The 27,818-nt window shown below is 37.7% G+C and overlaps 1 protein-coding gene across 2 annotated transcripts in view; it reads left to right on the top strand.

The window, feature by feature from the left end:
* Nucleotides 1-3,231: 3,231 nt before the first annotated feature.
* SYDE2 (synapse defective Rho GTPase homolog 2) overlaps nucleotides 3,232-27,818 on the top strand; it is a 52,875-nt gene continuing 28,288 nt past the window's right edge. For both annotated transcript variants that reach the window (XM_043575464.1, XM_043575465.1), the window contains exons 1-3: nucleotides 3,232-5,840; nucleotides 15,734-16,417; nucleotides 23,347-24,449. In XM_043575464.1, coding sequence (XP_043431399.1) covers nucleotides 4,526-5,840; nucleotides 15,734-16,417; nucleotides 23,347-24,449 — 3,102 coding nt within the window. In that variant the 5' untranslated portion in view covers nucleotides 3,232-4,525. The remainder of the gene's footprint in view (nucleotides 5,841-15,733; nucleotides 16,418-23,346; nucleotides 24,450-27,818) is intronic.

Genomic DNA, 27,818 nt, shown 5'->3' with positions numbered 1-27,818 from the left:
TGGCCTCTTGTTTCCCATAGTCTGGATTTTATAATTGCATCCCCATGGTGTTATTTAACATGCTCCTCTGTTCTCTGCAATTCCTGAAAATTGGTAGTCAGATCTTGAGGCTGATCAAACCCAGGTTCATTTTTGGTAAGAATACTTCACTTGACCATAGGCCATGTAATGTCAGGCCAACTCTCTGTGATGTGAATAGCCATTGGTGATTTTTGTGTAGCTCCATAATTAGATCTAGTATTTCATCAGAATGAAAAATGTTGATATTCCATCAATTCTTTTAATTAGATGAACAGCTTTGAGAAAAAGCTACTTCCTTCCATCAAATATGAGTAACTCTGAGATAAAAGTCACTTAGGAGGGAGGCTACACCATCATTGAACCTCTAAAAGCGGCTTAGCTGAGAGCTCCTATGGTTTTAAGGATGTATATACTTTGCCTTTAATGTATTTAATTGTAGTTTGTCCTACTTTAAAAGTTAGACTACATTTACAGGATGCAGTTGCACATTGAGGCTTAATATTTGTAGTTATATGGGAATATATTATAGGATTTAGTTCTAACACCTTTGAAGAGGACTGCACAGAAAAGCACTGAAATCTTCAACAAGCATTTTTCCACTGTTCAGCTGCATTTCACAAAAGCTCATAAAATATTAAACTCTTCTGAAAGGTGACCAACTAAATAATTTATGAAAGCAAAGTTTCAAGTCAATGCAAGTACTATTATAGCAAATGTGTATTCTGTTTTTCTTGACAGGGAAACGTTCTAGGGCTGTAGGCTATAGTGGTTTTAGAATCAGATAATAGGGTTTGAATCTCTCTTCACTTATTATGGTGACCTTGAGGAAGTTACTCTACATATCCTAAATATATAAGAGAATCTGAAATAGTGTATATCCTAAAACATTAGAAAATACATATGTATTTGGCAAAACCCTCCTTTTTATTCCTTTGGCTAAAGGTAGGGGATAAAGGACATGACCAATTACCAAATATTGTTAATTACCAAAAAAAAAATTAACAGTAAAAAATGCTGTATTGAGAACATGCCATCTTTGATTCCCAGGGCAGTGGCAGTGTGGTCGGTGTTAGGGTAAAACACTTTTTAACTCAATATTGATGGAACTGCATGGCAGACCAAGCAGGTCTACACCAGGGGATCCCTAAAGGCAGTTTAGGGAGAGAGAACAGGGCAAATGCCAGAGTTAAACCTGTCTTTGGTTCCACTAAGAGTATAATGAAGACTGAACAGCAGTGAGACAGAAATATACTCTAAATTGCTTAGAAAATAACCATAACATACCTAGACATTTCTCTTGTATTACTGTTAAACTTAGTCCTCTGTCTCAACCTGCCCTGCTTCCCACCCCTTTTCCCAGACTGAGTCGGTACTACCCCATCCCTAGGTTGGCTTCCTGCCTCACTGGAGCCTGATTATCCCACAGTTGTTTCATCTTTTGTGACTGTGCCAACATAGTTGTTAATTCACAGGATATCAAAATGATTTCCACGTCAGTGAGAAACAAGTACAAACACTGGAAAATGTATTCTCACCATTTAATTTACATAGAAATATATGAAATTGAGATAACCAAGGGAATAGGGCAAAACCAAGGGAATAGGGCAAAAAATCCTCTGTTAAAACAGAGGATTTTACAAAGTATAACTTACGTTTGTATCTTGTCACTGTCTTAATTATAATATGTGTAATGTAAATTCTGTGGGTAATGCCTTCATAGAGTTACATTTTTATAAACTTTTTATCGAAGTGTAACACACATACAGTACAGTGGGATTTGCATTTTTAAGGTCATTAGTGTCATATAGCCATGACTGCCTTATTAAATTGTTGTGACCCTTTAAAACACCTCTTAAAAACTGTGAATTTATGTGATAGAACATCCTCAGCTTCAAAGTGGCATTAAGTTCAGTTGTGCAATGCAGCATCAGACTTAGTTCTGGGTAATGTGTAGAACAATGTGTAGTATTTGTTATTGGCCAATGTATTTATAATTCCTGAACTCAACAAATTGACAAGTTGAATTAAAGATGAAGTTCAATCTAGATCTTCAAGGTTATATTTCTGTATTCATTTTTACACATATATACAATTTACAGTACTCTTAACAACTCTGTTAACTTACAAAGAATAAAAAGGTTTTGCAGCCAAGAGTTGGAATGGAAACAATTTCTGAGATAGAGATCAAATTGTGTTTATAGACACCATTATTGGCAGATTTACTGTCAGTCATTTCCTGTGGGAATATTTCACTGGGACATAATTTTATGCCTTGATTATTCATTAAATAGCCTTTACTCCATGGAACAGAAATACCTAGAATTAGAAATAGTAATGCATGCAAATTATAGTTTAACATTTCACACTATTTTACTAGATGAGGATTAAGATTATTTAATAAACGACTTCTTATTTATCACTGAAATAATTTTAAAATGACACTAATACAATATGGACTAGTGGAGAGAGGCAACAGACTGGAAATGGAAGCCGTTTGTTTCCTCTAAACTAAAACTGACATTAATTTAATTTTTTTTTCAACATTTATTTATTTTTTTGGGACAGAGAGAGACAGAGCATGAACGGGGGAGGGGCAGAGAGAGAGGGAGACACAGAATCGGAAACAGGCTCCAGGCTCTGAGCCATCAGCCCAGAGCCCGACGCAGGGCTCGAACTCCCGGACCGCAAGATCGTGACCTGGCTGAAGTCGGACGCTTAACCGACTGCGCCACCCAGGCGCCCCAAAACTGACATTAATTTAAAAATATTTATCACATACATACATAAGATGCTATACTTCTACTCTGTGGAGAATACCAAAGCCCATTATAAATAGTCTCTGCCCTTAAGGAGCTTATGAATTTTCTCGTACCAGAGATAAGGCATGCTTTGTATAAAACAAAACCCAACAAATATACTATGAGTGGATATGACTAAAGTACTCTTGGAGTTGGGAAGGATGAGAGATCATGCCTCTCTGGAATATCAGAGATGACTTCAGAGAGAAAACAGTTGAGTGGAGTCTTAAAAAGATGGAAAAGATTTCTGCAAATAGAGATGCAAGTAAAATTATTCCAGGAGGCAGAGACTAGGTACTAAAGAAGGTGGTATATATATCAAACCACATTTCGAGACTGAAGACTTTGGTGGGGAAAGAAAAACTTACATAAACATAGTTGGAAATGGGGTTAGAACTATATCTTCTTTTTTTAAAGTAACCTCTATGCTCAACGTGGGGCGTGGGGCTCCAACCCACCACACTGAGAGTTCCATGCTCTATGGACTGAGCCAGCCAGGTGCCCCAGGACTAAATGCTATTATTTAGTTATGCAAGCATTCATTTATTCAACAAACATTTCTTGAGTTCTTATTATGTGCAGGTACTGTGCTGGGAGTTAGGAGTACACTCATGAGCTGCTCAGACAAAGGCCCTTTCTAACATGTAAACATTAAAAAATGTAACTGAAATCAGGGGTGATAGCAACCCTGATTCTTCCCGATCAGGGATAGGTCCAGTCATCTGTGGCAACTCAAGGTACTCGGAGTTACACAGAATACAGGATTTAATGTTTTTGAGAGAGAATTGGTATTTCCAAATAAAGTTGTTTCCCAATTTCAACCCAATCGTTTCTCAACCAAGTTTAATTAAAATGCAGCGTTAGCAGGGTGATGGGGTGGGCACTATTTTTGGTTGATAATCAGAATTGTGTTAGCATGCATTCATTAAAAAAAGAAAAACAGGGACACACGTGTGGCGATATTTTGGACAAAAGGATTCTTCTTAACTGAACTTCGCTGCAAATTTCCTTTAAATAGCTAGCTTCCGGGGTCATTAAAATGATTTGGAACGTTTCTAGAACACATTACACTCAGTGAGATACACCTGTACTCACACCGGGTCCGTCAAACCCATCCTTGTTTTCTCTCAAGCTAGAACTTGCTGTAATAGACACGCCTCGTGCACTGGTGGCAATGGGGAGGGAGGGTGGTGAAGGCGACGGGGTGGCAGGTAGGAGAGCACTTTCCCTTTCTCCAAAACTTTGCAGGCTTCCAGCCCAGACTCACCTGCCTGCTCGTTCTTTTTCTGCCTCACCTCTGTTACCCCCCTTCCCCAACGCTCCGACCGTAGCGCGCTCCGTGCGCTTCCCCTTGCCTCCCCGCGTCTACTTTAGCTCACTCTCGCGGACCTCCCGGCCCTGCCCTCCGCCCCGCCGCACGCCGAGCGCCGCGCGCCCACCCAGGGAACGCAGCGCAGCCGCCCGCAGACTGCGCGTCCCGTCGCGGCCCGAGGCTCCGGGGCATGCGCTCTGCGGCGCCGCCGCCCTCCCCCACCCCTTCCCGCGGCAGAGTTATGCCAAGTATGTGAGGAGCCCGCGAGGGCCAGCGCCGGTCATGGGGAGCCGCCGCCGTCGCCGCCGCCGCCTCCGCGAGCGCAGATTTTTCCCCAACAGGGCTCCGTCCTCCTCTCGCAGCGGGGGCGAGCCTGGCTGTTGAGGCGGAGGGGATGGCGGACCCTCTGAGGAGGACGCTGTCCAGGCTCCGTGGGAGGCGGAGTCCCCGCGCCGCCGGGGGGCTCGGGCTCCGGGCGGCGGCTGCAGCTACGGTGGCGGCCTCCGCGGTAGCCGAGGGAGCCCCGGACGCCTCCTCGTGCGAGCACGCCGGCGGAGCCCGGCCGAGCCTGGAGCGGCCCCCGCCGTCGCCTCAGGCGTGGGGTCCCGAAGCTCGGGTCCCGGGAGGGCGCCCGGAGCGGTGGGGAGCGCTCGGGCCTCGGCCGCGCGGCGGGAAGGAGGCCGTCTCTTCGGGTGGCGGGCTCACTCGCGCCTCTCTGCGCGCCCCGCCGGGCTCCGAAGGCAGCGGAGAGGACGACGCCGAGCAGGAGGACGACGCCGACTACTATGAAAACGTGCCCGGCGGCTCCCAGTCCGCGCCCGAGCCCGAGGGGGCGGAGGCGGAGCGGTGGCCCCCGCCTCCCCCGGCGGCGGGCTCCTCCCCGGGGGCGGAGGGCGGCCGCCTGGAGACAGGCAGGCTGCAGACCCAGTTGCGAGAGGCCTATTATCTGCTGATCCAGGCCATGCACGACCTGCCCCCTGACTCGGGCGCGCGGCGGGACGACAGGGGTTGGGCGGATCGCGGCTGCCTTGTGGGAGCCCGGGCTCTGGGCCAGCCGCCTTCCCCCTGCGGCGCTGCGGACCGCCGATCCTGCCCCCGAGACTGGCAGCGGGGAGGCGGTGGCCGCCCTTGGCAGCAGGTGTCTCCGCCCCGGTCTCCTCCGAGGGAGTCGGGGGGAGGCCGCCTGCGGACTCCTCGGATGCGGCTGTCCTGCAGCAGAAGCCTCGAGAGCCTCCGGGTGGGTGCCAAGCCTCCTTCTTTCCAGCGGTGGCCGAGCGACAGCTGGATCAGGTGCGGCGTGCGCGGGGACCTGGACGAGCCCCCGCCACGTGGAGGCGGGATGGACGGCTGGAGCGGAGGCAGCGCCCCGGCCGCGGCCCCCTCCGGCCTCCGGCCTCCCTGCTCCAAGGACCCCGGCCGCTCCACGGGAAGCCCCTTCAGGGATCCTGCGGGGTCAGCTGTGGCACGCAGCCGCAAAGGAGATGGCCAGGAGGGGCTTCCCTTCCTCAAGCCTCCTGCGGTGACAGTCAAGAAGCTGCAGAAGTGGATGTACAAAGGACGTCTGCTGTCCCTGGGAATGAAGGGTCGCTCCCGTGGGACATCCCCCAAAATCTCTGGAGCGCAGGCGAACCCTCCAAATCTGGGCGCCTTGAAAATGCGTGAAAGCCAAGTCCTCTCCGTGCCTCCAGACCAAAGAATTACGCTAACAGGTAAGATACTTTGCGATCAGAATGCTAACTCTTTGAGCCTTAATGTTTACCAACTGGGCTTCTGTCTTAAGAGACAAGAATAAGGTATGCATTTGCAGACAGGTACGTGCCGGTGCCAAAGTAAGTGACACGTAAGTGGCAGCTAGCTGCATGCACCAGGTTACTTAGTATAATGCATTCGCTTGTTTTGTCTCCCCACTCCCCTTAAAAGACAGTGGCATGAGGAACTTGGGGTTTTTGTTTTTTCTTCCATAAACCGGCGTGCATACTCCTGAATACTACACTGAGTAAAGGTTAAGTTCATCGCACGCTTTTTGTAAGAGTTGGGCGGTGCTGCCTTCATTTTTATTCTTTGTGGCTCTAGGCAAATCCGTAGACTTTGTGGAGTTTGTGAATTTGAATTTGATTCAAGGGAGACTTTATGGGCTTCATAAACTGTCATTTTACTCATTACACGTTTTCTTTTTTCTTTTCCGTCTCTCTCCCAGGCCCGCGTGCACACAACAGACACACAACCAAACCCAAAAACAAACCAAACTACCAACCAAAATTTCTTTTTAGTCACTAGGATTTCACGTACTTCACCTCTCCACCTTTCCTCCCTTCTTCCTTCCACAACAACAACAAAAGAAAAAAAAAACAAAAACCCAACAAAGTGAGTAATCTTTTTATTGTGAAAAAATAAGGGCACCAGTATTTTAATCAAGAGAAAGATGTCTAGTACTTCTAAGAAAGTGCATTCATTTAAAGTCATGTGCGAACTTAAGTATATTTGGTAATTATGTTGTCAATAGTAAAAATTCATTTCTGAAGGAAGGACAGTACTTTCAAACTGAGTCCAAAACAACACGATCCTTTGAACTACAATTTTAAATACAAAGACTTTTAGTGAACAAAAAGACATATATGTCATTAATTTAAAAAATATTAAATGATGACATATAAAAGGATTCACAGTACTTAGCATTTTCTCTGGTAAGAATTACAAATCCTCCAGGACTGGGGTTTATACACATTAACTTTGTTTAACCAATAAATACAAAACTGGGGAGAAACAAAGTTCACAAAACTTGTAATCGCACAGTGAGGACAAATCAAATGATTCATTTAAAGCATATACAAACTTGAAAAGGTTTTTTTTTTTTTTGAGTCTATAAATCTCTAATCCATACCTGTCAAAATTTATCCCATTTCTTTATCCTATTTATCCTCAAATTTATTCCATTTCTTTTTTTTAAATATTTTTTTAATGTTCATTCATTTTTGAGAGAGGGAGAGGGGATGAGAGAGAGGGAGGGAGGGAAAGAGAGAGAGAGAGAGAGAGAGAGAGAGAATGAGAGAGAATGAGCAGGAGAGGGGCAGAGTGAGAGGGGGAGACATAGAATCCGAAGCAGGCTCCAGGCTCTGAGCTGTCAGCACAGAGCCCGAGGAGCGACTCAAATTTACAAACTGTGAGATCATGACCTGAGCCAAAGTTGGATGCTTAACCAACTGAGCCACCCAAGTGCCCCAAACTTATTCCATTTCTTTTGAATAAAGGATAACAGAATGTACATTTTTTTTTTTGTAAAGGGAGGTGTACTTGCTAAGTTCACATTAAAAAAATACGTATTTGCAGGAGTAAAGTATTTGTAATCTTTATATTTTATTGCTACTGTATCTTTACTTCCCATGATCTTGGTTCAGTTAACTCTTTGTAAGATCGTTAAATTTCACCCATAACAAAAATCTGCATAAAATTTTAGTCAATTTTTTTTACCCTTTTGTTGCAAAGGAAACATTTACTATGTGATGGCTTTAAGATCCTCAGTTATACTGTAAATAAACATTCAAGGATTTTTAAAGTAATAATAAATGTAATAATGCTCAAGAATGAATTCATTGATTCTTTTCATTGAGAAAGTAATTAAGTTGAAGTAACTGTAAAATAAATTAAAATGAAACATTAGAATTACGATGTGATCGTATTTTAGGTATTTTACAAGAAATCTAAGCAAATGCTTGAGTTATTTCTGGTTTAAACTTTCTCAGATGTTATTTCCTTTCAAATCATCTTTTAGGAAAGATATAAATAACTTATGTAATGTTTACATATCTGGTATAGATTTGGAGAGTTAATCTTGTTTTTTTTTTTTTAACTATTTTTCATGAAGGTTAGTTGAACTTATTAAAACCATCTGGATACTTTATGTGGTTCTCATAATCCCCCTGCATATCCCCCCCCCCCCCAACACCTGTCATTTAACAACAAAAGAAACAGGAGTCAAGAAGTTTACCCAGGGTGGCACAAACTAGTATTATATGGTTTGTATATATTAGTGTAGGGATTCAAACTATTATATGGATTCAGACTCAGGTCTCAATGACTCCAAAACCCCTATTTATATGAGGTTAAACACATGCTAAAGTTCCTTAGAAGCCTGATCCAATTAATTATATTAAGTTGCTTGAAATGAGGAGATGAATGGAATTTCAACAAGGCTTAGAGGGTAGGTAACTACCTCAAAATTGCAAAGAAGATGGGGGAATTCTCATAGGGTTTTTTTTTTTTTTAATGTTCATTTATTTATTTTGAGAGAGAGAGTGAGAGAGAGAGAGAGAGTGCTCTCGAGGTGGGAAGGGGCAGAGAAAGAGGGAGAAAGAGAATCCTAAGCAGCTTCTCACCTTCAGGGCAGAGCCCCACGATGGGTGGAGATACAGGTGGGGATGAGGGTCCGGGATGGGTGTTGGGCTCAACCTCAGGAAGGGTGAGATCACCACCTGAGCTGAAATCAAGAGTCCCAGGCTTAACCCTGAGAGCCACCCAGGTGGCCTATTAAGATAATTTTTAAGTGAATATATCTATTTTTAGGCCTGGGTGGCTCAGTCAGTTAAGTGTCTGACTCTTGATTTTGGCTTAGGTCATGATCTCACTGTTCATGGATCAAGCCCCACCTTGGGCTCTGTACTGATAGCACAGAACCTGCTTGGTATTCATTCTCTCTCTCTCTCTCTCTCTCTCTCTCTCTCTCTCTCTCTCTCTCTCTCTCACGCATGCGCTCTCTTTCTCTCTCTACCCCTTTCTCCCTCGCTGCCCCTCCCCCACTCGTGCTTGCTCTCTCGGTCTTTCAAAATAAAAAAAAAAAAACTTAAAAATAATCAGTATATCTATTTTAAACCTTCACCTTTAAGTGTTTACTTTAGTTAAGATTGATGTTACCTGGATTCTACCTTTTTTTTTAGTAAAATCTTTTTAGTGTTTATTTTTGAGAGAGAGGGAGAGAGAGAGAGTGTGAACCCAGAAAGGGCAGAGAGAGAGAGGGAGACACAGAATCTGAAGCAGGCTCCAGGCTCTGAGCTGTCAGCACAGACTCGGAGCTCAAACTCATGAACCATGAGATCATGACCTGAGCCAAAGTCAGACACTTAACTGACTGAACCACCCAAACACCCCTCTAGAGTTTACTTTTAAATTCTGTTTTCGGGGTGCCTGGGTGGCTCAGTCGGTTAAGCATCCGACTTCAGCTCAGGTCACGATCTCGAGGTCCGTGAGTTCGAGCCCCACGTAGGGCTCTGGGCTGATGGCTCGGAGCCTGGAGCCTGCTTCCGATTCTGTGTCTCCCTCTCTCTCTGCCCCTCCCCTGTTCATGCTCTGTCTCTCTCTGTCTCAAAAATAAAAATTAACATTAAAAAAAAAATTAAAAGAAAAAAATCCTGTTTTCCTTTTTCTTTTTTAAAAAATTTTTAACGTTTATTTAGTTTTGAGACAGCACAAGCGGGAGAGGGGCAGAGAGACAGGGAGACACAGAATCCAAAGCAGGCCCCAGGCTCTGAACTGTAAGCACAGAACCTGACTTGGGGCTCCAACTCACAAACTGCAAGATCATGACCTGATATGAAGTCAGGTGCTTAACCAACTGAGCCACCAAGAGCCCCTAAATCATGTTTTCTAAAAAATTAATTGGGCATTCCAGATGAAGTAATTCATTCTAGATTGTATAAAGGTGTTAAATACACCAAAAGGTTTATATCACACTTTTCTACTCAGTATTATTTATGAGAATGTTTTCTTTCAAGGTGAAGTTAAAGAATTTATAACAGAATAATTAATGGGATGGAGATACCTAATCTATCTAATACTTGGGTATTTTGAAAATTTTTGAGACCACATAACAATCATTTTTAAATGATTTGGAATGATTTTAAATTCATTTTGGAAGCCAAAATGATGTTTTGTTTTGATTTCTGTCTGCTACTGAGAACCTTTAAAACTTTAGGTAGTATAATAATGCCAATGATTTGGTGTTTTGGGTGTGATGTTCACAGATTGGCCAATTTGTACTTAATTGAGATGATTATTTAAGAAATCTAAAGTCATTACACATGATAAATATTGTCAAGTTTCTGCAAGCCGTAGATTACAAAGGAATTTTAATCTGTTTGCCAGCTATACTTCATAAGTCTTTATAAATATATTTAATTAGCATATAGTACTCAGGAATAAATTCAAAGGCACTAGGTTGAGCTATTTCAGCCTTTTATTGCCTTAAAAAATAATTAGCCTACCTTGACTCTACTTTTGCTGCTACACGATCTGTGAAAGAAAAAAATTAGGGCATGTAACTTGTTAATATTTTGTCTGAAAATTTTAGGTAATTCTTTTAAAATAGTATTAATTGGTGTGATTTCATGCATTATACTTTGTTAGGTTGAGATTTATAATGCAGATTCTCATCTATTTCCTGAAGTATTTGTAGCTCTAATTTCTTTATGATCTACATGATCTTTATGAATTTTTTCAACAAATTCTTTTATGCATTAGCCCTATTCATGATTAGTATCAATAGGCATATAATGTTTGGCTGTCTTCTAACTTTAAATCCCTCTCTGAGAAATTCTGCCATTATGGCCCTGGAAGCAAGTTCAGTTGTCTTTTTTTTTTTTTTTTTTTTTTGGAAGAGTGCCACAGAACATTGAAGTTGCTGGTGGCAGGAAAACTCTGAGAATTACAAATTCAGCAGAAAATAGTGTGTTGATTTGAAAGTCCTACATTTGTAAGTGGAATTTATTTTTTGAGAATCACTAAGGTTATTTTTTAGACCTTTGCTACTCAAAGTGTGGTTATGGAGCAGTGCTTTTCAAACTCTGAAAATCTTGTTAAAATGTGGATTTATAGGTGTGGGGGGTGGGACCTGAGATTCTGCATTTTAACAAACTTCCAGTGTAGATGAGGCTGTTTGGTATGTACTTTGAGTAGCAAGGTTCTAGAGTTCCCAGTGCCCCAATCACCTATCTTGATACATTTATTAAAGTTTTGAAGAAGCATTCTACTTTATTCTGATACTTGATACTTAAACTAAATTCTATTAGAACAAAGCAGTTGAGGTCTTTCAGCTTCAGTTTTATTATGTATATTTATACTTACTGCTTACATGTGACAAGTTTAAGCAGTTCCCTTCATATTGGTCTTATCTTGCACCAATAAACATGAGATTGTGGAATGTACTAGAGAGGAGTCTATGTAGTATGCTGGTTAACAGAATAGAGCCTCTAGTTGTCTGATCAGACCCCATCACTGACTAGGCTTGTGACCTGGAACAGGTCACTCAGCCCTCAGGTTGCTGTGAGGATGAAAAAGGATAATCTATTTTGTACAGTGCTTGGTGCTTAGTTAGCTGTTACCAAGAGAAAGGTAATCAGGCTTTGTGAGAATGCTACCTTGCCCAGATCATTAGGATTCTGGATAGAGAGTGAAGTGATCAGAAGGTAAGGAGTACTGCCTTGAAGAACACTGGCAATCGAGCTAACACACACCTGTTTAGGGACACTTACTTATCCTGCCCTTCTTTTGTGCATCTTTGTCTTGCTGTTCCCTCTTACTTTGTGGAACTGCAAACAGTCTCAGAGTTTTCTTCTCTACTGTCCCTAAAGCTAGCTAGCACACAGCTTTTTTTTCTTAAGGGTTTTGTTGCTAGTCACAAGGGAGGAAATGTAAAACAGAAAAATAACTTACTTCCTTTTCATTGTACCCATCTCCCCACTTAGATGTATCTGGAAAAGAGAAAGGCACATGTATATAAAAACTCATGTACAAACCTAAGGCTTGTATTTATTCTAGTCATTTCATCTGGGCTGCCAGGTTTGACTCTAAGCAGGATTGCTTGTATTTATTTAAATTCTAATACAATGTTGTAAGAATTCTTTTATTTAGGATTTTTTAAGGAGATGTAAGCAAAAGCAACAAAGTTTGTTTCTGCAGTAGGGCTTTTTTAAATGATGAAAAGATGTCTGTATATACTGTACAATTTCAGTGAAGGTTGAAATCCATAATTTCTCAGTTTGCTGATGATTTTGAGGTGGGGCACTAGTTAAATGTTTAGTAATAGTAAGTCATTTGATTTATTATGAAATAATAGTTGAGGACAAAAAATTGGCTTGAGTAGTTCACTACTATGTAGGATATTTTTCTGAGTGAAAAACTTAATTACCACTTCTGCATTCTCTTATGGATTTTCAAAGTAAAGTTATTTTAATTATTCATTTCATTAATTATACCACAACATGTATAATTATAAGAGAATAAAGACATTTTTGACTTGCAGCTTTGCGTACTTATTTTGATATCTTTTTTTACTTATATTTTCTTTTCATTGTGACTGTGTGTGAGTGAGTGAACATAGCTGTAGGTAAAGCTAACAGGAGCTAAAGATAATTTAAATTTATGCCAGTAGGGTTTAACATTAATTTTAGCATAAAAGGGAGTAAATGGAAGATTGCAGATAGCTTTCTGTGTAATTTACATTCATATGCATCTGTTTAGTTACCTGAGATAAAAATGAAATGTTTAAAATTAGGGTCCTGAATGTGTTGCTTATATTCAGTTTTAATAAATGAATGAATTTGGCCTTTATCAGAAATCATAATGATGTACCTATTTATCTCTAAATTTTAACTTCAGTATCATGTAGTATATTGAATTATTCAGCAATAGCAGTCAGATTATTTGGTTTCAAGTTTTTGTGGTCTGTAGTTTCATGAAAAATAGTTGCATTGTATCTCATGGTATAATTATTCCTTTTAATATTACACATTTATTAATTACTTATATCAATAGATATATCAATTTGCTTAAATACGGGTTGCTAGTAGCTTTGTTTTTGTCATTACAGTTCCTTGGAGTGTAGTACAAGTAAAAGCATGTTTATTTTTTTAAATGTATGTCAAAAACTCAATAGGACTCAAAATAATTTAACTATATAAAATTTTGGATCTGCTGAGAGACATCTGAGAAAATGATAAAATAATATGTGACTCCTAGCTATCATGAGTTGTATAATTTTATACTTTTGGCTTCAAATTTATAATTGTGTAAAAACTACCAATAATGTCCCTTGATCATCTGAAATGCTATTAAATAATAGGGGACTTGGGCTTAAATGTGAAATAGATTTGGACTTTAGTACACTTGGCAAAAAGATGTTACCACTAACAACCTGGAAGCCCCAGTGATTCCTGAGTATGTGTTGATTTTCAGTTCTTAAATCAGTTCTTTAATTTTAAAGGAGACAGAACCAAAGAAAGACTTGAATCCTCACGTTTTTCATTAATTAAATTGAACTAAATTAATTCAAGTTATTTATCGAATATTCGTTACATGTTTGCATGTTAAATCCTGGAGGGTAGAGGTGTGTATCTCTTTTCTAGTAGCCCAGGTGTATTGCTACAAACTTTGGAGTCATAAGAGTTTATTTTGAGTACTGCTTCTTCCATTTATGAACCAGTTGATCTTGGGCAAATTACTTTTCTGAGTTATATAGTTTTCAAGATATTTCCACCATTACTCAATCCTTATGAGCAGTTAACTGGATTGATATTATCACCACATTCAGAAAGGGTTACCTGCTTTCCTACCTTTGGTGGGTAGCATGGTATAGGGGAGACAGGTGAAGAGCATGGATTTTAGTATTAGATTGACTTAAATTTGAATACTACAGCTAGCACCTTGACCATATTCCTCACTTTTTCTGCCTTATGGAAATAGTCATTTTCTTAACATTGTTGTGGAGGTTAAGGGCTTTCTTACTGCTTTATCTCTCATTCCTGGCACATAATAGGTACTCAATTAATATTTGTTGAGTAAGTAAATGCCTGGCATAGTAGACATTCACGGGAACTTTCTTCCCTTTTGATTCCTAGTTCATTCCTGCCTCTGAACTAGATGAACTTGAAACCCAGTTTGTGTTTGAGATATTTTTAAAAATTATTATTAGCTTTTTTAAAAATTAATCTACTTGGTTGGGTAATATTTAGGATGAAAAAAGACAAGTTTACATTTTTTAGGGGATTTTTTTTTTCAGTAGAGGAAGGTTACTGAAAGCCTTGATTATGCATGAACCTAACGTTGTGGTTGTTTCTAAGCTCCTCATAGTTTAATGTGTTTTTATCACTCTGTTACTAGGCTTTCATATTTTATTTGCTAGAATACAAGATGAATCAACCATATATACACGTGAAGTAGCAGGACTATAATTCCATAATTTAGAAACCTTTAGTATGATCTTAAATTTTTAGAAATGTGGTTCTGTTTTAACTTTCTATGCCTAGTGAATTAGTGTTATGGTATATATTTAGCTTATTGACTGTAATTGAAGCCTGCTTTATGCAGTTCTTTGGATGTGCAAAACATTTACCTCTCTATGTGGAATTGATGTTATGTGTACATTTTTCTCAAAAAAATCTTATCACATTACATTAACACAAACACATATCAAGCATTTGATGACCCTCATTGCACTATGAATTCCTTAATTCATTTTTTTTTTTTTTTTTTTGAGAGGGTGAGAACACATGAGTGTGGGAGGGGCAGAGGGAAAGAAACAGACAAAGAATCTTAAGCAGGCTCCACATCCAGCACAGAGCCAGACTTGGGGCTCAATCATTTGAGCATGACTTTTGATTTTGGCTCAGGTCATGATCTCAGAATCATGGGATCTAGCCCGTACCAGGCTCTGTGCTGAGCACAGAACCTGCTTAAGGTTCGTTCTCTCTCTCTCTCTCTCTCTCTCTCTCTCTCTCTCTCTCTCTCCCACTTGTATTTTCTCTCTCTCAAATAAGATAAAAAAATGTTTAAAAAGAAAAATAAAATTATTCAAAATATGAATTAAAGTCATACTGTGTACAAAGCATTCTATATAAGCTTAAGTGTGTTTTGCGTGGGGTACGTCTTTGTTAGCCCAAATATATTTATAAAGACAATCTTACAGTTTGTTTATTCATTTTCTTAGAATTCTTATGTCACTTTTACTAGCAGTCTAAATAATAAAAATTATTTTTAGTGAAAAAGCCAAAATGTTTCTTGTTTCATTTTAGTCTCCAAATGTGTAATACTACTTTTCCTTCTTTTTTAACTTTAAAAATATTAGTTTTTTCTTTTTTTTTTTTAATTTAAATTTTAGTTAACATATAGTGCAATATTGGCTTAAGGAATAGAATTTAGTGATTCATCACTTACATACAATACCCAGTGCTCATCACAAGTGCCGGTATGGCCCATCTCCCACCCACCTCCTACTATCAACCCATAGTTTGTTCTCTGGTCATTAAGAGTCTCTTGTGGTTTGTTTCCCTCTCTCCTCTTTTTTTTCCCCCTTCCCACATGTTCATCTGTTTTGTTTCTTAAATTCCATATATGAGTGAAGTCATGGTATTTGTCTTTCTCTGATTGAATTACTTTGCTTAGCATAATGCATTCTAGTTCCATCTATTTCATTGTAAATGGCAAAATTTCATTCTTTTTAGATAGCTGAGTAATATTCCATTGTTAAAAATAGTATTTTAATAACTGATCTCAAGTGACTGGTTTTTCCTGGTATCCTAGGCATTACGTTTTACTTTCTTCTTTTTCTTTGAAACAGATCTATTTGAAAATGTCTATGGGTCTTCAGTGAAGAGAAGAGAACTTGAAGATCTGAAGGATAATATTGGAATCAGAGGTCATAAGCCACTTAACAGCATCACTGTGTCAAAGAAACGCAATTGGCTATATCAGAGTACTCTGAGATCTTTTAACCTGGAAGAAGAAAATAAGAAATGCCAAGACATAAGTCATTTATCCATCTCACCTAAACATCAGTTATCACGACCTTTCCTCAAATCATCTGAAGAATATTGTACATATGTGGTGTGTAATGCTACAAATTCTTCATTATCAAAAAATTGTTCTTTAGATTTTAATGAGGAAAATGATGCAGATGATGAAGGAGAAATATGGTACAACCCCATTCCTGAGGATGATGACTTTGGTATATCAAATGCCTTGAATTTTGGTGAGGCAGACCCTGCTGTTCTGAAGTTTCCTGCTGTTAGTTTGAGAGTATTGTCTGGTCCAGACCTAATGAAAGCAGAACAGTACACTGAAGGCTTCCTGTACTCTTCAGAACACAGAGGCAAGGTTCATACATCACAGTCAAATGAAGTGAATCCTGTTGAGTCCATCCACTCCACAGAGCTCGTGCGGCAGTACAAGCAAGGGCTTGGACACAAGACACAAGAAAGAATAATGGTAGAGGAGAGTCTCATGTTGAAATCTCCTTTTGCAGGTAAAGATGGTCACATGTTTGCCTTCTTCTTCCATTCAATTCTTGGACAGTAGCTAAAACTAAATATAGATGTCTATTGTAGCTATGTACTTTTCCTTACAAAGTGAGTGTGTTTTCATAAAAATAAAGAAAACTTCAAAAACGTTTACAAATATTGTATATAGATGGTGGTTTAGTTATTCCTGTCACAGACTTGATTTTGTAAGGGGTGAAGATGCTGGGGTAGTTCTACACCAACTGTTAGTGTGTCTGTCCTTAATTAGTTTCTCTTAGTTGAAAGAGTGGGATCATGAGGTGCAGAAGAGAAAGATACTTTTCCTTTTTGTTTTTAATTTTTTTTTAATTTTTTTAATGTTGGTTTATTTTTGAGAGAGAGAGAGGCAGACTGCAAGTGGGGGAGGGGCAGAGAGAGAGGGAGACAGAATCTGAAGCAGGCTCCAGGCTCTGAGCTATCAGCACAGACCCCGATGCGGGGCTTGAACTCACAAACCGTTAGATCATGACCTGAGCCAAAGTTGGATGCTTAACTGACTGAGCCACCCAGGCGCCCCAAGATATATTCTTTATGTAAATCTAATTTTGCTTCATTCATTCATTCATTCATTCATTCATTTATACCTAGCCTGGCTATAGCTGAAAAGTTGTATAGTCCGTGTATCAGTAGTTATTACTTTACAGTTTCATGCCTACATTTCCTCATGAACAAAGGAAAGGAAGAAGAGAAAAAATAAATGAGAGGTAAAAGTAAAGACCTCGCAAGTAGGTGGGTGTTGTAATAGTTATGGAACCTAGAAAAATAATTGAAGTTTGATGCATATTAGGTTGCACCATATGAAATTGACAGTTTTTGATCTGCAGAACACTATATGAAATAGTTCAACCTAATGGTTTCTTTCTTCCTTGATTGCCTTGAGTTGTTGATGTGCTTCTTTTAAAATTTGGTCCCAGACACACTAGGAAATAGCAGAGAGCATATTTAGTTGCAAATATCAAATGTTGGCTAGAAAGCAGTTCTGTTTTATATCAAGTTGTTTTAATTTATAAAATTTCAAATGATACAGAATATTCAAAGATGTGGCGTATAACAGATGCTGTCAGTATCTTGTCCTTATCCCTTGGGATTTATTATTTATTCAGATGGGACAAGCCTCCATCCAAACATCAGTATCTGCATCTCTGCTTGAGGATTCTGGCAGGAGTGTTAGAGAACTTCTCTGCAGGAAGCAGAGTGACTTCCTCTGAGTCAATGAGTGACTGTTGGAGTGCCCACCAACCAGAATTGGTGTAGAACCACCTCAGCTCTCTCATGCCCTGGGTGTCATAATTCTATATCATTTCCCAGAGTTTTCTCCTGATATTGAACATGAGTTGCCTGTAGTAGTAACAGGCTTGATTGTTCTTGGATTTGCCCCTGAATTTTCTCACTTCTTGCTGATAATTAGGTGCTTTACAAATAAATTACTTGGATTTGAATCCTTTTCTCAGGGATATGTGGAGGTGGAATAAATGTTATATGATAAGAGAAAAAGTGAGTTAAATAACAGTGTATACTATATTATGTCAGTTTGAAAGAAACACTGAAAAGTTATACTAGAAAAGTTAAGTATCCTACCCCCCCAACACTGCCATGTTAGGATTGAAGGTAATGAAAAATTTTGTGAGTGGGGCACCTGGGTGGATCAGTCGGTTAAGCATTAGACTCTTGATTTTGCCTCAGGTCATGGTCTCACAGTTGTAAGATCGAGCCCCTCGTCCGGCTTACACTGACAGCACAGAGCCTGCTTTTTTACATTTTTAAAATTAAAAAAAAAAAAATTGTGTGTGTGCATTTCTAATTGTAGACTGATTTTTCAGAAGAATTTGTGGGTTTTTTTTTTGTAAGCCAGATGGAAAGAGGAATAAATGCTTTATGAAATAATAGTTTGGAATACAGGTTGTGATTGGAGTGGTAGGGAAGCTTGCAGGAGTATGGCAGAGAGTGATGGGTTTGTATGGTGCAGGAAAGGCAAGAGGGCATAAGAATAACAGCAAAGTTAGAAAGCCAGTGTCTGTAAAGTTACACATATTTTGATTTAAGTTGCTGTCTTCAAACTTTATTATTTTATGTTTGTGGCAAATTGTGAACCTAGAAAGACTAACATATTATAAAAACAAAAACAAAGACTTGAAAGTAGGGTAGAGCTGTTATTTATGTTTCCTCTCTCTCTTATTCTTCTTTTTAGCATCTTATTAAAATATAATCACAGTCCTAAGTTGACTAAAGGAAATATTTAGTTTATTTCTTTGTCATCATTTTGTTTTAGTTTGATCAGAAAGGTTACCTAAAGTGATCTGTTTTCTTTAGCAATATTAACGGAGTTGTTGAGGGGTGTCTGGGTGGCTCAGTCAGTTAAGCATTTGACTATTGATTTTGGCTCAGGTAATGATCTCAGGGTTGTGAGATTGAGCCCCATGCTGAGGGTGGAGCCTGTTTGGGATTCTCTCTCTCCCTCCCTCTCTGCCCCTCCCCCTCTCGCTCTTGTGTGCATGCTCTCTCTCTCTCAAAATAAATAAACATCAAAAATGAGAACTGTTGAGAAATAGGCAAAGATAATGGTTGAATTTCAAAATAATTTTCTGATCAAGAAATAAAAAAGCTTGAGTATATTTAGTATCGCTGACAATTTTTTAATCATTCTAACACAATTTTGACTTGTTATTTTGTTTATTAAGTCCCATATGTATATTTATGTTTTAGCTAGTTGCGATCATAGCAGTCTGTTTTTGGTGATTTTGTTTTGTTTGAGAAAGGGAGAGCATGCCCCTTCCCCCACACCCCCATGTACAGGGGTGGGGCAGAGGGAGAGGGAGAGAGAGAATCTCAGGCAGGCTCCCTGCCCAGTTTGATGCCTGACTTGGGGCTCAATCACACGACCTGAGGTCATGACTTGAGCCGAAATCAAGAGTTGAATGCTTAACTGACTGAGCTCCCCAGGTGCCCCTGTTTTTGGTTTTTGATATTTCCACTTGATGTTTTCATCTTGTATTGTTACATGTAGATTAACATTATTGTTTACCAATTTTATAGTATTTAATAGGGTTGATGTGTCCTAATCTATTTGACTGGTTATGTTGGGTGTTAATAGATTATTTCCACTACTAGAGGAGTGATCATCATCGTGATCTATTTCACTTTATTTGGATTAATTACTAGTATCATTACTGGGTTTTTATGGCTGGTAACTATTATAGTAATTCCTATATTATATTTCCTAAAAGGTTTACCACTTTACAGGCAACTGACAATTGGTTGGTTGATTAATTGATTTACTCTATAAAACGCTCAATTTCTGCTGTGTGCCAGTTACTGTTCTAGGTGCTGAAGGAATGTGCCAGTTTCACTTGATTCTAGCCTGGTTTATGGATTTACAAAGATTTTCATTTTGTACTTTCCCTGTATAGCTAGTCTGTGATTTGATTAGTATAATTTTGGTTTAATTTTAAGCAATTATTGAATTTGGTAGTATTTCAGCTCTTGGGTTTTATAAAAACAGAGCATCTTTATTTTAATAAGTTTAGTCTTGTCTGAAGTAGAAATTGCTAACATACACAGTATTTCATTTTAATAGTTAAAGACTTCAGTAAGAATAATGCATGATGTGTAAAAAAAGTCAAAATGTTAAATTAACTCCGTAATACTTTAATAGAACCTAGAGCAATTTAATATACTGGATAGCTTTTTAAGCCGTTGACAAAATAGATTGTAGACTACAGCAGGACTCTGATTACTAAAGAATGTTTTAGGCCAGTAAACCAATAGAATTGTACTACAATTTACAGTACAAGGGAATGCTTTGTCTAGTTTATCAAATATTCCATTTCTTATTTGTTATTTACCAGAAAAGCCCCGCAGGCATACTTAAAATAGTCCTTTCTCTATAAAGAAACCACTTCTTTGTTTTTAGGACACATAAAGAGGGATGGAGGGAGATTATATTAGCACTTTAAAAGAAAGGTCATTTAAACTATTGATTTTGAAATGAATTAATACTCTCTTTTGTTATTTTAATTGTGAAATGTAGTATTTCATAGAGTAACCTCTGATATTAGGGTCATTAGAGATCTTTGTAAGGAATAGTTAGAGGAAGTGTGAAAAACTCATTTAAATTTTAAATAATTTAAATCATAGATTGTTTCATTCATTCATTCTTTTTTTTTTTTTCTTTTTTTTAAGAAGCTCGAGGCCCAGCCCCAAGATCAAGAGTCACATGCTGTCCTGAGTGAGCCAGCCAGGCACCCCTAAATTGTTTCTTTAAAGAAACAGTTTAAACTTACATAATAGATTTTAGAAGTTATTTTCATTTTGCTTTATTAAACACTTAAATAGGAACAGTTTCACATTTTAAAATAAAATTGATTAGTCAGTTTATACATTTTTTTTTTTTAACTGAGGGATTGAAAGTTTAAGGTTGAGGGGCCCCTGGGTGGCTCCTCAGTCAGTTAAGTGGGTTATGCGTCTGACTCTTGATTTTGGCTCAGGTCTTGAGTTTGTGAGTTTGTGAGTTTGAGCCCTGCGTCCGGCTGGTGCTGACAGCCTGGAGCCTGGCTGGGATTCTGTCTTTCCCTCTCTTTTCCCCCCTTCCCTCCCTCCCTCTCTCCCTCTCTCTAAATAAATAAGTAAATAAACAAACTTAAAAAAAAGAAAAAAGAAAGTTTAAGGTTAAATGGAATATTTTATTTAAAAGCAAACATTTATTTATTTTTGAGAGAGGGAGAGGGAAGGGTTGGGGGAGGGGCAGAGAGAGAGGGAGACAGAGGATCTGAAGTGGGCTCTGGGCTGACAGCAGAGAGCCTAATGCGCCCAAACTCATGAACCATGAGATCGTGACCTGACCTGAAGTTAGATGCTTAACGTACTGAGCCATCCAGGTGCCCCTTAACTTACTAATAATGGTTAAGAAGCCACCATTAAAAATCAATTTAATGTATATGTATAGACAGAAAAATGTTTAGAAGGATGGAAGTACTCTAAAGTACAGTATTTAAGAATATAGGCTCTGAAGGCCTATGCTTAGGTTTGAATTGTACCTGTTTCTGCCACTTAGCTGCTTTGTGATCTTAAACAAATCAGCTCTGTGCATGAGGTCCTTGTCTGGAAGATGGGATGCTTGTGGTATCTTAACTCTTAGGGCTATTTCAAGAATTAAATCAGAATCTGTGCATACTAAGTGTTAAATTAATTTTTCATACTTTGTCTAGCTCAATAAATGTTGGCTAGTGCTATAAATATTAACAATTTACTGTTAAACTACTTTGGATATTATTTTCACCTCACTATTTATAATGACTCATCTCTTAATAGCTCAGTTTAGGCTATTTGGATTTCTTTGTGTCTTTTAAAAACTTTTTATTGTAAACCTGGATAATTTTGACATTCAGGGGGGAAAAAAGCTATTTTTGTGTGGAGAAAAAAATCAAAAACATTTCAATGCTTTACTCTTCATGAAAACTGAGAAGATAACAAAACTTATTTATGTTTCTGTACTATTACTTAATATATTGAAATTGCAAGGAAAGGCCCTAATTTAGCTTTTGAAGTTCCAGAGAATTATTGTATATAAATAATAAAAGAAAGAAAATGTCTTTATAGTTTTTAAAATTATTCAGTTAGCTTTGTGATATTCAATATTCAGTTATTCTTTTTTTCTTTTTTTTTTAAGTTTTATTTTTTAAATTTACATCCACATTAGTTACCATATAGTACAACAATGATTTCAGGAGTGAATTCCTTAGTGCCCCTTACCCATTTAGCCCATCCCCCCTCCCACACCCCCTCCAGTAACCCTGTTTGTTCACCATATTTATGAGTCTCTTGTGCTTTGTCCCCTCCCTGTTTTTATATTATTTTTGTTTCCCTTCCCTTACGTTCATCTGTTTTGTCTCTTAAAGTCCTCATATGAGTAAAGTCCTATGATATTTGTTTTTCTCTGACTGATTAATCAATATTCAATTATTCTTGATTAACTGTGTTTCATTCTATGTATAATCTTTCGTGATATGTTCTGAGGGAACATCGAAGAAAGAAAGGGCTCTTAGTTGTCAAAATTATAAACTTACTTGTTTTTTGGGGTGCCTGGGTGGCTCAGTCATAAAGCATCTGACTTGATCTCAGCTCAGGTCTTAATCTCAGGGTGGTGAGTTCAAGCCCCGTGTTGGGCTCTGCATTGGGCATTAAGCCTACTTAAAAAAAAAAAAAGTAAATAAATAATAATAATAAGCTTGTTTTGTTTTTAACTTTAAAAAAAAAAACCACTGCTATGTGATAAAATTTAGTTTTTAGAGAAGTATAAACAAATGTTCTTTTATTAGAGTAGGATTTCTTTTTTCTTTTTAAAATTGGAATAGGATTTCTAAATAAACACTCAAATAGATAATATGCCAAAATAAACATCAAAATAGGAAGCTTTCCTAGTTTCCTCTGATATCCACTGTTCATGGTTATAAAATAACATACTCCCTGAATTATATTGCAGTGGGAAAGATTTAAAAGGAATATATATTACCCTTCCTCCAGACCTTTAAAGTAGAAAAGAAGATGGAGATGAAGATGCTTCTTTCCACCCTAAGCCATTTGGAAATCCCGACCCCCCTTTCTTTAAGATTTTATTTTTATGTAATCTCTACACTCAGCATGAGGCTAAAACCCACAATCTCAAGATCGAGAGTCACTTGCTCTACCTACTGAGCCATCCAGGCACCCCTGGAAATCCTTGATATTGTGTTTGAAGGTAGTAATGGAGATTTACCTAAACTTGTAACTTACTAAATCTCCCCAGTGTGATAAAACAAGGGAGAAATTTCTGTCCATGGGAGAGTCTGTTTAGTTGATGATTTATAAAGTAGGAATCAAAACATATCACCTTATAATATCTTTTTTTTTTTTTTTAAAGGTCCTGGGATCCTAGGTGCTACAAATAAGACTGAATTGGGAGCTACCGAATTATCTTCTCCAAGCCCTAGCCCTGTGAAAAAAAGCGGTTCAATTAACTGGTCTTTCCCAGATAAAATAAAATCTCCACGAACTGTGAGGAAACTTTCCATGAAAATGAAAAGGTTGCCAGAACTTAGCCGAAAGCTGAGCGTTAAAGGAACTTTGAATTACATGAACAATCCAGATAATACTCCTTCCTTGTCTAAATGTACCTGTCGAGAAATTCATCATGCCAATATTCTACCTTCTGGGAACACAACCACAGCTGCTAAGAGGAATGTCATAAGTCGGTACCATCTGGATACCAGTGTATCTTCTCAGCACAGCTACCAGAAGAAAACATCTGTGAGTTCCAAGTATTCCTGCAAAGGTGGTTACCTCAGTGATGGAGATTCACCTGAACTTATAACTAAATCTAGCAAACATGGATCTGACAACAAATTTGGAAAGGGAAAAGAAATAATTCCAAGTAGTTGCAGCAAGAGTGAAATAGACATTGATGCTTTTAGACATTATAGTTTTTCTGATCAACCTAAGTGTTCTCAGTACATATCTGGGCTCATGAGTGTGCATTTCTATGGTGCTGAGGATTTAAAACCACCTCGGATAGATTCAAAAGATGTCTTTTGTGCAATTCAGGTAGATTCAGTAAACAAAGCAAGAACAGCTTTGCTCACATGTCGGACAACATTTTTAGACATGGATCATACTTTCAACATAGAAATTGAAAATGCGCAGCATTTGAAATTAGTAGTATTCAGTTGGGAACCGACTCCAAGAAAAAATCGAGTGTGTTGTCACGGAACTGTTGTTCTCCCCACCTTATTCAGAGTGACAAAGACACATCAGTTGGCTGTCAAACTTGAGCCTAGAGGTCTTATTTATGTGAAAGTGACTCTTCTGGAACAGTGGGATAATTCTCTTCCTGGACTGGCTATAAATCGAGAACCAGTAATATTTGGTGTTGATATTCGAAAAGTTGTAGAGAAAGAAAATACAGGACTGATGGTGCCACTTCTGATACAAAAATGTATTATGGAAATTGAAAAGAGAGGCTGTCAGGTATTATTTCAGTTTCTCTACTACCTCCCGATGTATTTATCTACCTTAATTAATTAAATTTATAGTAGGTCTTGAGGGAAGGGATTCAAGGTAAGGTTAAAAAAAAATCTAATTTAGACATTTTCTCATTCCTATTTTTAAAATTTATCCCATTATTGTTTAGGGTATAATTCACATCTTCACCTACATTGTCAGTGAGCAATTAAGAGCATGCTAGATGGTTCCACAATTTATGTTGTGATGCAGAGTTATGTGGGTTTTATACCTCGCTATCAGGATTGCTTTACAATGACATTCCTAAGAAAAGCCAGAGCTATGATAGGCAAAGACTAATTCATTTAAGGAATGTTTCTGCATGGTTTGGCATTCCTGTGGTACAAAATTCCAACAGTGAATCTTAAAACCCTGCTGTACTCCTAAAACTAACTCCCTGTCCTTGTTCCCTACTCTCCCTCATCCCACACTTCAGAAAGCATACATAAGCTTATTTGTGTCTAAACTTTGGGATAGTGTGGAGGATGAGGAGAGGTCCTACTAATAACATGTCTCATTCTCTCTTCCTTTTAAGTGAGAAGGTAAAATAAAATAAAATAAAATAAAATAAAATAAAATAAAATAAAATAAAATAAAATAAAATAGTAAAATAAAATGTAAAAGCAGCCCATTAAAAGAAACAAAAACCCTGGTGTTATATATAATAAGATATGTAATGTTAACCAGTTGTAGACCTTATCTTTTTTTCATTAATACATGTGGACTGTGACAATGAGAAACAGCATATCATTCAGGATGTTATTCTGAGGTGCAAGTAATAGTTTAAATTCAAAAATTAAGCCTAAAATTAGATATTCTGAAGTATTTCTGCTTTAATACTATCAGAATTTATGACATTGATTAAAAACATCAGAGGTAAATGTCAACGAATCAGAATTATGATTTCTTTATGTGTAGAAAAGAGTTTTAAAATAACTCACCTTGAACCTTGATGTGGAAACTACAGAAACAGTGTAAGTTAGTGGGGTTTTGTATTAAGATACAGGAAACTTGGGTACCGGTTTCTCCTCCATTATTAATTAGCTGTGTGATGTTGGGCAAGTCACTTAATCTCTGTGGGCCTTATTTGCTTATATCTATAAAAGTAGATGCAGTAGTTTCCTGAAGGTAAGAGGTACATCTGAGCTTTTGAAACCTCTTCTCTATTATTCAGGTAGAGTTTATATTTTCTATATGAGAATACGGCTTTTAGTTTCCAATCCAACTTTTGGTCCAGTTACTTTTTCTTAAGGTTCTCTGTTTTTCTCCCTTTTTTTTTTTTCAGGCAATATGTAGAAAGGTCAGAGATTAGGCCAATTTCAAATTATTAAACAAACTTTTACAACTGAATTTTAAAATAAGTAACTCCAATAGCACTGTACTTTTACAATCTATTTTCTGAGATAGTTTATAAAGAATGGGTATATAAAACTTATAATTTTTTCATGAGTTTTAATTTATTCAATTTGTTACAATCAATTATAGTCATTATTCTATGAAGCTTAAATTATCCCAGGTTTGGCTAGGGAGTGCCTCTTGCAACTAGCTACTGATTGCTTTGTTATATCCCCAGTAGCGTTTGAGCATTTCTTTTCTTTATGACTAAGACTTGTAATTTATTTTAAATACCCAGAAAATATTTTTAGCAATGCTTTTTATTTCTATACTTAAAGTTTAGAAATGGTTATTTTAATAAAGAATTATTTCCTGTGAACTAAAAAATAAAATTTATAGTAGTCCATTTAGAACTGCAATTTTTAAACACCTTTTTTTGTTTGTTTGTTTGTTTTGTTTCTTTTGCTTTTTCTCTCTCTCCCCTGCCCTGCCAGAGAAAGAGGCTTATTGTGTCTGTATTTTACAGACTAGCACGCTGCTTAAATTTTGGTTACCTTTTTAGGCAGTAATTATTCTTGTGTTTGTTATCAGGAGCGTCAGGTTTTAACAGTCATACAAAAATAGTTTGTGGCATCTTCCAAATGCTTTGAAGGCTATTACCACCTATCCCCTGCTTTCAATGGGAAAAATTACGATGGAAATCATACTCCTGATTTATCCAGTACAGATTCTATCCCTGATAGGGGCATTAAGCATGTACTTGAAGTGTTTAAGAAGTCAGCCTCTGAAATTAGGGGTATATCCTAAAGTGTCTTTTCCTTGAAATCTCTGTATTAGATCTGTCTTCTTTTATTCACCTTTAAAAATTACCTTTGTATTTTCAGCTTTGTGGACAACATGTTACCATTAATTTATTACTTACTATTGAAGTATTGCTTTCTTTAACTTGTTCTAGGTTCACCTCCTTCACCAAGTTCAAGGGGATACATCTTTATTATGGGATTTTGTGACACTTAAGTGTGCCTACACCAGAAGGGCTCCACTCAATCAAATTAGTTTCTTCTAATATGATAGCATTTTCTTTGATCCTGTTAAAATTTTAGTTTCATTTTCTGGATCATCTGTGGTTCTACCATGTCTTGTGATGATGTGACCAACATAGGAGATGCTATTCTCAATGCAAATGCACTATGAATTTGTATAAGAATAGGAAATTTCCTTCTAAGTACATTCCTTAGTTTCCCATATTACATCGATCCTTTTGAATGTAGCAGCACCTTGCATTACCTTCTCTCAGAAATAGTTGTAGTTTCCTTAGTATCTTTCAATTAATACTTAATAGCTTATCATCTCAACTATTTTGGATAATATTTCTCTATGTCCATTAGTAACATTTTCCTATATCAAGACCCACCTTTTGTATTCTATCAGTTATATAATGACTTGGAGAGGTTTGTGTCGTAAGTACACCTGGAAATTTCATTTGTGTACTCCTTTTCCTAGATTGTTTATATGATTTTAAAGTGATTCCTGGTTCAAATCTTTGGGGATCCTCACTGTTTGTTTTTACTTTTTTCTGTCTTGAAATAATTTCTTTATAACTTCCTTCAACTCAAGGTGATTTGGCTTCCTAAACAGTCTTTGATGTGGAAATATAATCAACAACTACGTATTTTTCTTAATTTTCTTGAAGGTTTTTTTTTTTTTTTTTTTTTAACTCTGATTGCTTAATCAGTCATGTTTTCTCTTTACAGATACAGTGCTGATTTCTTCTCAGTGACTTTCTGGTGAACTTCCTAAGACTTAGTATTTTATCTCCTATATGAACTGTGTTTAAAAAATGAATCTTTTTAATGTAGGGTGGGTGGTATCTGTGTATCTTATATACATTTTGAACTAAAGGTTTAATTTTAATTTTAATATATTTTAATTGAATTTCCTCTGTCCCTTTATAATCAATTAACTTAGTAAGTTAAAAAATTCATTTCTTCCTGAGGATCT

This window comes from Prionailurus bengalensis, chromosome C1, assembly GCF_016509475.1.
Source record: "Prionailurus bengalensis isolate Pbe53 chromosome C1, Fcat_Pben_1.1_paternal_pri, whole genome shotgun sequence".
Classification (NCBI taxonomy): Eukaryota; Metazoa; Chordata; class Mammalia; order Carnivora; family Felidae; genus Prionailurus; species Prionailurus bengalensis.
The sequence above is the reverse complement of the archived record's forward strand: the minus strand, read 5'-3'. Positions and strand labels throughout refer to the sequence as shown.